The sequence below is a fragment of the Magnolia sinica genome, chromosome 1 (genome assembly GCF_029962835.1).
Source record: "Magnolia sinica isolate HGM2019 chromosome 1, MsV1, whole genome shotgun sequence".
Classification (NCBI taxonomy): Eukaryota; Viridiplantae; Streptophyta; class Magnoliopsida; order Magnoliales; family Magnoliaceae; genus Magnolia; species Magnolia sinica.
The window spans coordinates 9887518-9904509 of NC_080573.1; the positions used below are offsets into that span (position 1 = coordinate 9887518).

The 16992-nt window shown below is 41.7% G+C and overlaps 1 protein-coding gene across 1 annotated transcript in view; it reads right to left on the reverse strand.

The window, feature by feature from the left end:
• The window catches only part of LOC131239224 (rab GTPase-activating protein 22-like), a 66911-nt gene extending 55031 nt beyond the window's left edge, over nt 1-11880 (reverse strand). Inside the window, exon 1 of the mRNA XM_058236828.1 lies at nt 11284-11880. Within this exon, the coding sequence (XP_058092811.1) occupies nt 11284-11373 (90 nt within the window). The 5' untranslated portion in view covers nt 11374-11880. The remainder of the gene's footprint in view (nt 1-11283) is intronic.
• Between the last annotated feature and the right edge of the window lie 5112 nt (nt 11881-16992).

The window sequence follows — 16992 nt, forward strand, 5'->3', positions numbered from 1 at the left end:
TCTACCTGACGTGAACCTGAAATAGATCTCTAACTATAGGTTTCGTCATGAGATCAGCCATCATCTCCTTAGTAGGAATGTAGCTGAGGGCGACCTTCTTATCTCTCACTTGATCACGGACGTAATGATACTTAATCTCAATGTGCTTAGACTTCTGGTGGTGTTTAGGGTCCTTTGCCAAGTCAATGGCAGAAGTATTGTCTATCTTCAGCAATATAGGCTGACGAACACTTGGTACAACACCCAGACCTAATAGAAATCTGCGAACCCATACGCACTCCTGAACTGCAGCACAACATGCAATGTACTTAGCCTCCATAGATGAAAGAGCTGTGGATGTCTGTTTCTTACGCGACCATGAGATAGCCCCTCCTCCAAGTAAGAATACATACCCTGAAGTAGACTTTCCCTCGTCGGCGTCATTACCCCAAGCAGCATCAGAATATCCTTTGAACTCGAGGCTTGTACCTTCATAACACAACATTAGGTCTTTTGTTCCTCTGAGATAGCGGAATATACGTTTGACGGCTTGCCAATGAGACTGTCCCGGGTTACTCTAATAACAACTGACTATGCCAACTGCATAGCTAATATCCGGTCTGGTGCAAAGCATAGCGTACATTAAGCTCCCTACTGCGCTTGTATAAGGTACTGAGGACATAGCCAATTTCTCGGCTTCAATCTGGGGACACGATTTCCTGTTTAGCTTGGTAGCTTTATCCATAGGAGTTTCAACAGCTTTTGAATTTTCCATCATGAACCGCTCTAAGATCTTTTATATATAGGTTGCTTGAGACAAACCTAAAAATTTATTAGGGCGATCCCTGATGATTTTTACCCTAAGAATAAAGTTGGCTTTACCGAGGTCTTTCATCTCAAAGTTCGAGAATAGCCAATCTTTAGTCAATATCAACAATCGCATGTCATTACCAGCTAATAGGATATCGTCTACATATAGAGATAGTATCAGAAAAGATCTTCCAGACCGTTTCTTGTATACACAATGATCTTCTTCACTCATCGTGAATCTAAAAGTGGTGATGGCCAAGTGGAACCTCATGTACCACTGTCTTGAAGATTGCTTCAGCCCATAGATAGATTTCAATAACTTGCAGACTTTCTTTGGATGTTTTTTGTCCACATAACCCATGGGCTGTTGCATATATATTTCTTCATCCAAGTCATCATTTAAAAATACAGTCTTTACATCCATCTGATATAACTATAAGTTTAAACTTGCGACAATGGACAAAATCATGCGGATTGAGGAGAACTTTGCAACAGGTGAAAAGGTCTCTTCGTAATCAAGGCCTTCTTGTTGTGTAAAACCTTTAGCAACTAATCGTGTTTTATACTTGTCCACTGTACCATCTGCCTTTGTTTTGATCTTTAGTACCCATTTATTATCTATCGCTTTACGATTGGAAGGCAGATCAACAAGTTCCCAGACTTTATTTTTCTCTATGGAAGCGATCTCTTCGTCCATAGCATTCACCCAATCTGCCGAGTTAAAAGATAACAATGCATCCTGATACGAATCAAGTTCATCATCATCAACCGTAACGCAAGAGAATGTTTGCCCCTCAATATCGAAGTATCTTCGGGGAATCAATCCTCTTTTGCTTCCACGTAACTCAGGAGCCTGCTGAGATGTCTTCCCACTGTCCTGACGAACTATAGGAGCATCATCATCTTGAGGAGCAGAACTCCCACTCTCCTGAGATACATTGGGTATTTCAAAAAGTTCTATTGGAGCCTTTTGCTTCATTCGGCTGGGGTATCTATCTTCAACGAAGGTCACGTCTCGGGATTCTATCTCAATCCATCGTCCATGGTCCTCATAAACTAGAACGTATCCCATTGAATGCATAGGGTACCTCATGAACACGCATTCAATGGTTTTACTATCAAGTTTACCTCTATGCGGAGTTGGTAGCAAAACATACCCCAAAGATCCCCAAAGGCGTAGGTTGGCTAGAGAAGGAGTCCTCCTAGACCACATCTCATATGAGGTCTTAGGAATGGTTTTGGATGGGACTCTATTAAGGACGTAGACGGCTGTTAACAGTGCATCTCCCCAGAATGTGGTAGAGAGATTGGCTTGTACCATCATCGATCTAACCATGTCCAATAGTGTCATATTCCTTCTCTGCAACACCATTTTGTTGTGGAGTGTAAGCCATTGTGTACTGTCGAACAATGCCAACGTTTTCGCAATATGATTTAAACGTTTCAGACGTATACTCGCCACCTCTATCAGATCGAAGGATTTTAATCTTTTTCTCAAGCTGATTTTCCACCTCAGCTTTATATTTAAGAAAACAATCAAAAGCCTCAGATTTTTGTGAGATCAGATATACATATCCATAGCGCGAGTAATCGTCAATGAAAGTGACAAAATATTGACATCCATTTCTGGCATATACATTGAAGGGTCCACAGATATCTGAATGGATTATCTCTAGTGTGCCCATGGACCTAGCCGCTTTGGGAAATGGTTTCTTCGAAGTCTTTTCTGGACACACAATGTTCACAAAATGGCAAATCAACTTTGGATAAGGAGTCTAACAGACCAGAACGTACTAGTCTTGTCATACGATCCTTTCCGATGTGACCTAACCTTGCGTGCCATTTTTGAGATTCAGATATTATAGTTTCATTCAACATAGCAGATAAAGCAAGAGGTGCATTATCATGATCTACGTCCAAAATAAATAAATCTAAAATTAAATTTTCTCATGCAAAGATGAGGTTATTCAGTCTCAAAAAAACACTTGTCCCAGAAAATCGAATATCAAAACCATCAAATAATAACCTAGAAACAGAAATTAAATTCCGACGCATCCCCGGTGCATATAGAGTATCACAGAGGATTATTATTTGCCCTATGCGCTTACGGAGATGAAAAACGTCAATCCCTAGTACGTCTTCAACAGCGTTATTGCCCATATACAGCTTGTAACTTCCCTTGGCTACAAGCCGGAATTCCTCGAGTCCTCGATGACTCTGTGTCACATGCTTTGTTACGCCTGAATCCAAAATCCACTCGTTAGATATAGTATCAACGGAAAGGATTTCAAAACAAATGCCTACATACAAAGTATTAAGTGACTTAGGAATTATCGTCTTTTTATGGACGCACTGCCAAGCATAATGGCCGAAATTTCTGCAGACAAAGAAGACTATATTTGTCTTTTTCTGATTCTTCTTCTTTTCATTCCCCTTCTTGAGATTTGGAAGAGGTGTTGTAGACTTTTGTTCTTGGTTATTCTTTTTCGCCTTCTTGCGAGCTTTGAACCGTTTCTTGTTAGCTTTCCGCTTATAGGTCTCTACTACAAAGGCCTTGGCCGAACTTGGCTGAGTTGCATTTATTTTAATCTCACGTACCAAGTGGCCACAAAAGTCTTTGAACGTAGTAATAGAATCAGTATGGTTCAGAATTCTTTTGATTTGGGTCTAAGATTCAGGCAAGGAATGGTGCATTGCTATTATCTTTTGATTTTCAGTCAATTTACATCCAACATTCCTAAGAGCACCTATCATTTGCTCTATCTTACGGATATGATCTTTGAAGGGGCAACCGACTGGCATCCTATACTCCTGGAATTCTAATTCTATTGCCCTAACTCTCACATCTGACTTTTGCGCATAGGCATTTGTCAGTGCTTCCCAAATTCCCTTAGCGGTGTCATGCACTTCATACGTAGGTATGAGTTCTTTGTGCATAGCGCTAAGAAGGATATTACGAGCTGAACGAGTCTATTTTCGCCACTTATTATAACGAGTCATCGCAACCCTATGTTCTTGTAAATTCCCGTTTACAGCCAATATGGGTTCCTCTTGAACTTCATCGAGTGCATGTGATATGTCGTCCTCGTCGAGAAGGCATCGCACCGCGCGAGACCAGTCTTCGTAGTTGTTACCGTCGAAATGTTGTCCTTTCAGCTGTTCAGCGATGAACGCTTTAGTGGCCATCTCTACATTGCATAAATATCACTACTTAGCTATGATCTAAGGTATTAACATTAATCATCAACATTTCTACGTGTTATACAAATTTTCAGAGTATAAAAGTAGTCAATACATCTTAACGAGATCTAAAAGTCCACATACCCGAATGGGCGGTGTAGAACGATCAAGTTCTCTATTTAAGATGAGTTTAATGCTTTTATAAGAATAAATTTGTATAACGTGCAACCTTCCATTATTGGTTGCATGCATCATTTGGTGAAGGAGAACAAACTCCCACTTAGGTTATGCACAACCTTTATTTATAGGGAGTATCTAAGCACTAAGTTTTTCTATATTTTCCAATGAAAAATAAGAAGGGCTTAGATCTAATCACATCAAGCTTATTTATAACACACAAATAAACATTATCATCAGAAAAGAAATGAAGTGCATAGCCATAAAGAAAGTTCTCTCATCACTAGTGATCATGACCATTACAGATGGATCCGATCATTACTGTTAATGATCATTGTTGATGATAGCTCCTTTCATCAACATTGATCATCATGGTTAATGATCGTTTCAATCACTAATGATCTGTTGATCAACAGTTAATAGTTTGATATAAAGGAAAACATAATCATAAGCATGTATATGTACATGTCATAGTGGCAATGTACATTAAAGGCCCCATCATATTACAAGCATATATGTATCCATTGCATAGAGGACTTCACTTGTCCATACTTGCCTAAATTACATGAGAAATCCACTCAGATGGTTGTTTTCCACCATCGGTTCGAAGGCCACGCCACTCATCGGTTGGTAAGGATTGCCAGATCCATGTAACTCTCAAGCTGTGGCCAATGCAAGGTGGGTCTTGTGGGCCCCTATTTTGAGTGCACCATCAATAAAGAGTTGTATCATATGAGCGGAATTTATCTCATGGACTTGTGCCACGATGCCACAGGCTACATGTAAATCGTATTGCGTACTGAGTAAACTCCTTTGGACCTACCTTAAATGTATGTGGTTTATCCATGCCGTCGAACGGTTTGGATATAACATATACGTCGTGATAAGACCCACATGTGTTGTTGACGTGAATCCACATGTGTTATACATATTAGACCCATATGTATGGCTAACGTCAAAACATACATGTGTTATATTACAATACAACATCTACATGTTGTAGCTGACGTTATCCACATTAGGCAATTTAAGTGCACATCAGCAAACACGTGTGTATACCCATATATAACACATGGGCCCACTTGTACATCAGACATATATAACACACGTGTATAGCCATATATAACACACGTGTGTATATCAGCCAACACGTGTGCTCATCAGCCAATTCAAGTGCACATCAAGCAATTCAACTACACCACATGTACATATGTTGCTGGTGACGTATCTCACTATACTTGAATTGACTTATATAGCATCTTTCACGTGTTGTAGTTGAATACAACAACAATTGTTGTATGTTTGGTGAGATGTACACACATGTATTACAATACAACAACTTATGTACCCCATCTAGTCACGTGTACAGAAGCTATCTAGCTGGTATGATGCACACGCATGGGATATATAGCTGCTATGATGTACATGCATGGGGTACATCACATGGATTCTCACAGGTGGGTCATATCGTACGGTAATCATATGGGCTATGCATATTGCCGTTTAACATTTTTTATTGTGGTGTGGTCCGCCAGATTAGTGGATCTGCCTCATTTTTAACCCCATATCATAATATGATACAGAGAAAATAATGAAAGGAGTGGATCCTTAGAAGTAATCTTAAGTGGACCCCACCTATCCAACCCAGATTGTATAGAATCCGTCCATAGACAACCAGTTTAGGTTGCGGCATGTTTGTGGAAAATATGGAATGGTATCTTGAATCCAAACTTTCCAAAACACCTAAAAAAAATGGTTTTGATACCTCGGTATTTCAATCCAAACATTTCAATTTAGGTGAATGTTCTTATTTGATGTTGTTAATGATTAGATCTTAAACTGAGTTAGCCAACAAAATGGACGGTTTGGATACAATTTAGTCCATGTGTTCAAACCCATATGAATGGCTGACGTGAATTTAGCTTGAATGATGAACATCATCCAATCCGCTGCTCAAATACATCATCTAGTGGTGTATTTCAATACAACAACATCAGCCACTAATATCTATGTACGTTTACAAAAGCTATGGTATGAAAATGTACATATCTGTGATATACATACATGTGGTATATTGCTGTTGTGATGTACAATCATAGGGTACATCACGTGGACCATGCTTTTGTAATCAATCTTTGTCTACGGAAAGAATTCAGTAGAAATGCATCACACCATCCATTATACATAACGTGTATACAAAATCTAATCTAATCCATTGTACACATGATTTTTCATGTATGGAATTAAGATTATTCTTATTGACAGGCTATAGATTCCAATCCAAAAAGAAAGGATGGGCCACTTACCTTTTTAGATGAAAATAATCGGAGATCCGCCGTTGAACGCTCTGATACCACTGTTGGGAAGCGCGGAAGGTGAGCCCTCAAGATCTGACAGTCTACACGAGTTTTGGAACCCTCACAAAGCAGAAGATAAATACTCCAATGGCCCGTCTATCTACTAATAGAGCAGATGGATCTATTCACACCTCTGATCCTACGGTATAAGTGGCCCCGAATTGCGATCTATGGATTAGATCGTCCCAAGGACAAGCCAAAATGGACAGACTATCATGCACACTATATCTCTCCGTATACTCTCGGTATTACTTATGATGTATTTAACAAGAGAGAGTCTCATCCATTTTATAGGAAGGCATAGGAGTTTGGATGAAACCATATCATCCGGTCTTATCCCTATCTCCTATCATAAATCAAATTCAAAGTTGAATTTGAAATATAACATAATAGGAAAAAGCCGGAAGAAACATGAGACGTACCCACTAGTGATTGCTCACCAGTGGGCCCCACTGGCCTAGGTCCAACAGCTCTCACGGTTGATAACCTAAAGAAGAGAAGGATGATTCTCCCTAATGTTTGCCTCTTCTGTTTGGCCGAAGAAGAAACGAACAACCACTTGTCCGTGCACTGCTCATTCATCAACTAGATTTGGTCTCAAATCCTTCTGCTTTCGGTATTTCATGGTGCCTTCCAAACTCAACTGGCTCTCTTTTAAAGGCGTGGCATGGTGTTCATTTCGGTACCCAAAGAACTCCTATCTGGAGAATAGCCCTCTTGGCTGTCTGGTGGACTGTTTGGGAAAAGAGAAATGGCAGATGTTTCGGAGCTGAATCTAATTCAGTTTCGTCCCTAGTGCGTAGAGCCAAGCAGCTTATCGTAGGATGGGCTGTTAACGTAGACAAGCTTAAGGGTTGTAACCTCCTTTTTCTTGGAGCCTAGTCGGTCTGCTACCTCAGCGGCCCTCCTCCTCTGTTTTTTTGGTTTTTGCTTTTGCTTTTGTTTCTTGTTTCTGTTCCTGTTTTTCTCCTCCTCCTTTTAACATAATCTTCGTGACTCTTGAAAAAAAACATCTGCTTCCTTCAACAGATTCAGATGGATGTTGCTACTAACTACAAACTTTAGATCTGATGCAGACAGATGAACATTGCTGACAGAATCCCTCCAAAAATCGGAAGCTGGAGATTGCAACAGGTGCAGATCTGACATGGTGCTAGGATCTAGTAAACTAGCAGTAACGTCAAGGACGAATATCATAATACACAAAAACATTGGCCATAAATTAGATCCATAGATTGCGATCAGATCCACGGATATGATTGGTCCAAAGAAAAGAGCAGATATGAATTCAAATGCCGATGACAGCAAACATCAGGCAATAGATACTACTGCCTTCAGATTGATAATCAACGGCAACAAATGGACTTGAGAGCTGACAAAGGCATGCTATGCAAACAGATTCAAATGACTTCATTCCACAGATCCAGATGGATGTTGTAGGCGACTGCAAACATCAGATCTGACGTAGACAGATGGTGCCACTAGAAATCCTCCAAAAATCAGAAGAAAGACAACCAAATTCCAAGAGGCCAAAATCCTCTAAAAAAATCAGGGGGAGCATCTGAATTCCCTCTAGAAAGCAGATGAGAAAACCCAGAAGCTCTCTAGAAACATATGTGAGAAGTTGAAAGCAAGATCAATGCACGACGTCAGACTAGAAGCAACAAAACAGCAAAACCAGCAAGTGTTGAAATTTGGTGTCCAATAATGGCAAAGTTTAGGAGACAAAAAGGGGTATCGTGCCACTATCAATGTTGACAGTTATGGTTTTATGCAGGCTGCATCTCAGGAACGAGATCAATGTTGATGATGTCAAGGAAGTGCAAAATATAAGCCAGTTATGACAGACCGTCCCCTGTTAATGTAAGACCCCAATCATACCCATATGTCAAGAGAGTTACTCAGGAATTACCAAATCCACTGCCTAAAGCACTACCACCAAGCCAAAATCAGCCTCAAAACACCTACGAGCTTGCCAAAATCAGCCTCAAGACCCGACCATGGATCTACTCAAATCAACAAGGAAACAGATCCCAACGAGGAAGGACAGAAGAATTTGTGCTCTGGAAAACCAGCTGAGAATTCACACGACACACACAGACAAAAACTAGTTACAAATTGAAATCACATCATAATACAGTCAAATCTGCCCACAAACTGATCTTTCTTCTTTTTTCTTTTATTCTTTTTTTTTTTTTTTGTTGAAAGGTTGGCATTGCCTACAAACTGATCAAGGAGCACAATGCAACAAATGGCCAACAAGATGGGAGTAGAATGGTAACAAAAGGCTTGGGTAGATAGCCATCCCATGAGGAATCATTCTCCATAATTTCAATGTGATGATCATGCAGAAAATAGCCCCATAAAAACAACAAGCTGCCCCAAAGATGGCATACATCAAGTTGCCCCAACGCTTCAGACCAATAGAATGAAACCCAGTGCCAAAAGCCATCTGGAGATCAACCGAGAAATCAGCCCGAGATAAATTTAGACAGCCCATCGACTTGCCAGGCCCCGAACTCAGATGAGCTGAGAGTCACCACAGAAAAAGCCTTATCAACTTGGGACCACAACAATGCTCTTATCATCCTGCAGCAACATTTGGAGAATCATACAACAACCAATCATTGAAACAATGAGGCTCCGATTCCCGAATAATCAGTGATCCCAAACTCCTTGCAAGAAGACAATTGCAACAACCCCATAAAAGTGGATTACCAACTGCCAATGAGACTACTAGAAAGCTGCCCGAGAACACAGGTAATGGAGGGGCATTTTCACACCAGGCTCGAGTGGGGTGGCCTGTAGGATGAAGGTGCACACTCAGGGTGGGCGGCCCGTGTGAGGCGAGCCCCGCCCGTGTGAGGCAAGTGGCTCGTGTGAGGCGGAATCTATGTGATGTGGGGCCCATGAGGAGAGTTCGGCCGAGAACCTAACCTATGGGAAGTGGGGCCTAGGCTATGAGATAAAGGGATTGATTTGCCACAATCTATCAATTCGAGCTTTTAAAGCAAGTGGTTAGTTGTCCTCCATCAAAGTGATATCAACCCGTGTGACGCGGGCCCCACCCATGTGAGGCAGGTAGCTCGTGTGAGGCGGAACCCATGTGATGTAGAGCCTACGAGAGGGGTTCGGCTAAGGACCTAACTCATGGGAAGTGGAGATAAAGGGATTGATTCGTCACGCTCTATCAATTCGAGCTTTTAGAGCAAGTGGTTAGTCGTCCTGCACAAACAGGTTCAAATCTACGGCTAGAGATGAGAGACCTACGGAGAAGACACAAATGAAGATATGCGAGATGTTATCATGTTGTAAATGGTGATGGAACCAATCGGCTCCGATACCATGTAAAAACTATGTGCTACATTGTGGAAGACTAGTTGTAAATTCTATCAAGAAATATATACAAGTGAGAATATGGTTGGCACAAATGCAAAGATTACACACAGCTAAGCAAAGATCATAATAGAATATGGATACAGCTATACCTTCTACAGTTCTCTTTCCTAACTGTATGTAGGTGCAGATTGGGTCAAAACCCTGGATTGAAGCATATACAACAGCTGTTTGTAACTTCTCATATAAATGCAAAAGGCAAGCTGAGGATCAAGATCAGGACAGAAGGCTGGCTAGAGATCTATGGCTTTTTGCAATCAGTGAAACTATTTTCTTGGAAATGAATCTAGTTTCTCATCATAATAAATTTTCTAGGAGAACATCATGCCTAGACCACAATAACCACAAGATCATGATCAGAACCAAACAATGAAGTGAAAACTATTATAAACAATATAATCTACAAACTCCACAGCATAGTTACCAGGCTCGCAATTCATTTTGGTCGATTCACAGAATTCCTACAGAATTGAATTTGGTGATTACATGCTTCCATTAACTCATTCAATTCATCACATCATCTCGTTAAGTTCATAAGCTCAATTTCTTTTAAGTCATAGCATCCATTACTCTTATCGTCAGTTTAAATCCTCTCAAGCCCAGATTTTTGTCGAATCCGGCAATCTCAGAACTGCAAGAGAGTAAGAGCTCAGGATTTGTGAATTACGATAAACTCGTATGGAATAGAAATAGCCATTTTTTTTGCAACTTAAGAGCAACTAATTTGCGAATGGAATTTGTCGAATTCATCAGAAACAGTAAACCAATTCATGACAAGTTGTGAATTGGTCAGATTTACCACACCCAAGTGAATGGAACGATTCTTCCTCCCAAATTCCTAGTAGACATGGATGAGATCCAAAACGTTCGTCAAATGGGTCCCACCATGAACATGCCATCTAACCAAAACCTCACTTATCGGACGATCCAAGATGTATAATATTTGGTGCGCGCATGGAAGATAAAACACAAATGTTTGAAATGGTTCACATCCAATGGGAAAAGGTCTGTTGATATCAGGTGCTTACGTTCATCCAATCAAGACAGTAATCAATACACGGTGGATCCCACAGGAAGGATGGTTCAGATCATCACACACATGAACAAAATCTTCAATACAAGTAATGGGAGAAACAGATTCCACTCCTCCACACAAAAATCCATTCTCTTTCTGAGCTAATAATTACATAACAAAACTGTTGCCACAATTACAAGAAACATATAATAATAATAATAATAAATTAGAAAAAAATGAGAAAATTTCAACCAAATGCGCCCAAATTCAACAATTCAAGAACGAAGCAAGCTAAAAAAAAAAAAAATCTCTAATAAAAATATGAACGGATAGCAGCAGAACAACGAAGAGAGGAATTGAGAAACTGACCTTGATCTTGAAACGAGTCTTCGGAACGTCGGTGCATTCTGGCCGGACTTCATAGAAAGAATCCGTAGGCGCTCCTGTATCCTTCCACATTCCAAATAAAAACCGCCCCCTCCAAGAAAATAAAAAAGGAGAAAATGTCTGAATTTGAGGGGAAGAGAGAGATCTCGACCGATCTCAACCGTACACGTGCGAGCTGGATCCCGACAGAGATGAATTAGACGATGGAGAGGGAACGAGATCGGGTGCGTGCCGGCGAGAAAGAAGAGCGATCGAGTATGAGAAGGAAATGAAAGGAGAAGAAGATTTCAGTGTGAAGAAGGTTGGTTTTTTATTTTTTATTTTTTATTATTTTATTTTATTTTTAGGAGAGAGGGAGGTTTGATGGTTTCTCCGTCAAATTGCCTGAAAATGGTATGTTATTTACGAGATGAGGACACGGAAGGGGCGTGGAATGAATGGAGCTGTTAGGGTCAGTTCCGTCAACTTCTCCTTCCCCCCGCGTTTTTTTTTTTTTTTTTTGATTTTATTCTTTTATTTCTGGTGGAGGGAAGGCAGGAAGGAGAGTGTGTAAGAGAGGAAGGCCGAAGAGCTAGAGCGACATCGTCAATGTTTTGAGGGAGGGATGAACTAAAATTAGTCGAGGATAATTCGGACGGACGGAGATCCGGACAGCTCGAGATGTGGGTCCCGCTCCCGAACTGTATGATGGATGTGCTACTTTCCTGCCGCTCGCATTTTTTCGATGAAGATGTGAAACGTGTGTATAATCCAGTACGTTCATCGTGTAGTTCCCTATTTTAAGATACTTGCTCCGTAAATTCAGTCTGGTATGATAATTATATTGCCCACACGTGTAGGTTGAATTTGGACGGCCTGTTTAGGTTATCTTGAGAACTGGTCACCTCCAAGCAACTGTACCACATCTTGTAGTAGCGTGCCATCTTTCTCGTTAAGTAGTCACTGTTTAAGTAATCAGTACCATATAAACGATAGACCCCACCATCAAGATTATCTTTTTGGAAAGTCAGTTTTATACGCACACCAGGTGGGCCATTCTGTATGTTGAGCCAAACCGTCGGTTTTATGTTGTTTCCAGTATGTGGCCCATATAATGATCGGACTGGAATTTTTTTGTAGCCACCCGTATTTATGATCGGCCCAATGCTAATGGTACTGATATCCTGCACAAGTGGCATGCTGGCGGGAAAGATGGTACAGCACACAAGTTGTGGTGTAGGGGATCTGTTTACTGGTTTAATGGATTATTTTGTGCTCGTGGAGTCATCCTAATGATCGGATCACATCTGTCTGAATTTTATTTTTTATTTTTTGGATAGGCAATCTAAAAGGAGGGAAATGACTGATAAGCGGCTTGGATTTCGTGCATGTGTTCAGTTGTCACGTGAGAGAGGTCGATCCCAAATAAATTGTACTCGGGATAACGTTGCGAGGATCGTTGATGGAAATGCAGTGAGGCCCACCACGAGCATTCCCTCGCACAAAAATCAGGCCCGGTTCACCTATCAGGTGTACATCTGTGACCCGCCTGGTAACCGGACTGGGCCTAATCTTCTAGTGTCATGTTTTAAATGGACCCTAGCTAATGAACGGCGGGGATATGATGTATGTATGCCACATCAGCAACTGTCCGTCATTAACTTCCTAAAGAGGTTGTTAGAGGCGCGTACGGACACGGTACATTTGGATTCAGGGACGCGAATTGCGTCCTGCCCCTGCGTGGACGGGACGCAGCTTTGGTGGATCTCCGGATTCACCGAGGTCGGTGTATCCCAGACTGTAGGGTCTACCTTGATGTACTTTCCTTAAATCCACGCCGTCCATACATTTTAAAAAATCATTTCATGGCAGAATCCAAAAAAAAAAGGATATCAAAGTCTCGTGTTGACTACACCAGATGAAAAAGTGGTTATTGATCATTAAAAACATCTTGTGGGCCATACCAGAGGAAGCAGCGGTGAAAATAACGACCTCCGTTGAAAACTTCCTGGGGTCTACCGTGATGTTTATTTTCCATCCAACCTTATGAAGGGAAAACATGGATATCAGCTTGATCGAAACTTCTACGGCTCCAAAAAAGTTTTTAACGGTGGAAGTTAAATCCCCACTGTATGGTCCACTTGACCTTGGATCTACCTAATTTTTGGCTCGTGATCTAAAATGATCTGAAAAATAGATACACGGTGTGGATAAGGTACATACATCACGGTGGGCCCCACAGAGCCTCCACTTGGACCGAGTCCGTCCTCGCAGGTGCAGGACGCAATCCACGTCCCGGATTCAAGCATGGCACATTTGACCTTTCCCCTACTCGTGCAATCTGAGCTTTGCTACACGCACCTACACGTGCCAACCTTAAGCGTGTTAGAAATCTGATCTGTGCACAAGATGGCCCCCACCCTGCAGATGACGCTTTCCAAACATTATGGCAGTGTACTCACGTGTACATTAACTGCGAGTTTTTAACCGTCCGATATTTTCTCAGTTGTATGGCCCACCTGGTGAGTGGAATGGCCTGACATTTCAGCCAGTTCATCTTCATACCAAAGCCAACCGATGCTCCCTTAGATGTTCATCACACGTGCCAGTTGACACGTTTGGCCACTTGTAGAGGTGCATGTGGACCGAGTAAAACCATGTTGTCGACGTCCTACCAAAAACAGCTTTACGATCTACGTCAACCCACGGCCATTCGGACCGCTCGACATTTGATCCTCCGGCAGAGTACAATATTTCTACACGACCATTCGGTCGTTTGTAGACGTGGCATAAACTTACTCAAATGAAACTGTCTAAAATGTGGGACCCGTTCCAGAGAGATCGGGTATGGAGGAGGTACCAATGCACCCCTCGTCTCGATCAATCTGCATCGTCTATAATACGGGGTCTACACATATCACCCAGAATGTTGGAATATGAGCCGTTCATGATGGGGCCCACCATGTGGAGTTTCTTGACTGGGTGGGACACACCTTTATATCCAGACCGTGGACTTGGTCTTAGGAAAAGATAAGATGCCCACCTTCCCAAATTAATGTTACCATGCGTCAGGCAGGAGCGTGACTCCGTCTGGGGCGAACGATTTTATGTGCATCAGATCCGTACCATACATCAGGTGCGCCACCTGATTTGTTGGCCTTGAATGATATCCAGATTTCAGTGGGCCTCACCGTACGAAACAGTTAAATCATGCATAAAACCTCTGATTCCTGTGGTGTGGCATGCCTAAGTTTCAGAACATCGTGATGTTTAGAGAGTCCCTTCATCCTCGTCATTCTCATCAGATAAATGGATTGGATGACATGTATAGACCAAAGTGGGCCCCACACACAAATAACGGACGGTCCCGATCATGAGGCAAGGCACAACAACGTGGATCTCATGCACGTAATCCCCCACATGCCACTCCTTAGTAGTACGTAGATCTGATTGCGAAGTCATCCATATGATCATGATGAACACGAATTAGTGAATTTGGCACGTGAGACACAAAATCCCATCTCATACACCGGATCATCCCAACAGCACGTGTTGAATCCAGGCTGTTCATCACACGCGTTGTGTCCATCGACAATTAGTCAAGTATGGTCATCAGGTGGGCATTGCATCCCAGCGGTCCACATCTGCATGGCTAGTCTTTAGCCCTCCACGCCAAGTGGGCCTTTTGATCCATCACCCTTAAAAAAGTCATAGAAAGTGGGCCCACATAGGCTAACATCGAACTTCAAATTCAGGAGCCCCGTTCCTCTGAAGCCCTCGTAGAATGAGTTATTCTACAGGGACTGTAGGTGGGGCCCAGTGGGGTGTATGCATGACATCAAGCTGTCCTCAAAAGGTCTCGCTGCCGTGGATTTGGAAGTAGTCAAGCTCTCACCACCTTCAGCTGTGGTGCAGTGATATGGTGGGATTTGATTGGTTGGGCTCTGATGGGCCCTTGACATTTTTAACAACTTACCTACTCTACCATCTTTGAAAGAATACAGCCCAATCAATTAAATCTTGCCATGTCACAACACTACAGGATGAGAGTGGTGACTGTGTGGTCCATATTTCCTATAATCAGGCAAAATATTCATCCATCATGTTGGCTATCAAGTGAAATTAGAAGTTTTTAATTTTTATGATTGATGGCCCATTGTTTTGTATGATCAAGTCTACTTATTGATTGTATGGACCTGATATTCGGGGCATTTGTCCTAGTGGTTGGACCTAACTTAAGAATTAAATGCCCCATACGTAATAGGGCATGCGCACCTAAGAAATTAACAGGCAACTTTCCAAAGACTAGTTCACATGATTACAAAAGACTTAAATTAAGATTATGAAGACTGTCAGATTCTATGGGTCCACCCACTTGAGCCGGCTTTCAATAGACTTATGATATTGTATCGCAAGTTAGATGGTGCATCCAAAACATTGTGACCCATTTAAGAAAATAATTCATAATATTTTAAAAACTTTCTAATGCACGTGATAGCCTACACGAGTATTGGTCTTGCTTAACTTTGGGGGCCTCTAAGTTTTATGAAATAGCCCAAGTAATGCATAGGTTAGGTGAAATACACAAACCCCGGTGAGCTCCACAAGCAGCTATGGTAGAACAAGCTTATTCTAGTATTACTTTGCAGAGGAACCAACCTCCCAAATTCAGACCCAAGACTCTCAATTAAAGAAATGAAGGATTAAAGGGGGTAGGCCAACACCCAAATCCATAGCTCAAGTGGTAGACCAAGTGAAATATACTACATTTCAACACTGAGGTCTTAGCATTGATTCCCACGTGGGGGTGGCTAATAGTGAAGTGTGATCTGACAGTGGTGTAGGGGTGGGGGAGGTTTGTTGGTCTGGTGGGGCTTGACCCTGCCCCGAGAATTGTCCATGTTTGGAGATATGCAAGCCATCTTAGCTTTATAGCCTTTCTTTTAGCTTTATAGCCAACTAACCTAAAGGCCTCAGCCTCATACGAAAGAGAATTTTTTGTCATGGTCCATCAAAGTCAATAGCTGCCCATTGCGGCCTACATTGTCAAATGATCAGAACCGTCCTAATTATTTCCACTATGCCATTAGAGGTAGAGTGAGAAAATTAGGCTGAAATAATGAATGTGGCTATCACTATCTATAGATGAATTTAGAACATTGAAAAGAAATTTTTCAATGGCTCCCATTAAACTCTAAAGTCAAAGGACGGGATTATTAAGGAAGTTTAATTATTATAAGAAAATGTCTTGTCTATGGTAGCATAAGACTATGGACGGTTCAAATCGTCTGACCATTTCAGCACATGGGCCCCAGTAGGCGGCGATACATGCTGGATATATACCGAGTCAAAACGAACTCACTTTCACTTCGGTTTCTGGACTCGTAAAACGTGCAAATGAAAAGGATACTTCGGCGTGTAGGAATATAATGTTACTTGCTTGACCGGTGGCTGTGAACAATTCAAGTGAGAGATCCAAGCCGTTCAAATTTCTAGATCCAACGCTTTCATTCTAGGGTCAGAATATCAGAATATCCTGATCGTCAAATGCTCATAATGGGATGTTAAATGTGGAACGTTGGTTTTTTTACGGGTGAATAAGCAGGGAGGGCCTCCTGATAAATATTCCTGATCTCGCACATGTGAGCCTCTACAGCACGTGATATGCAAGCTGTAATGCTGGCTTATCATTCCAATAGCATTAAGAAAAGA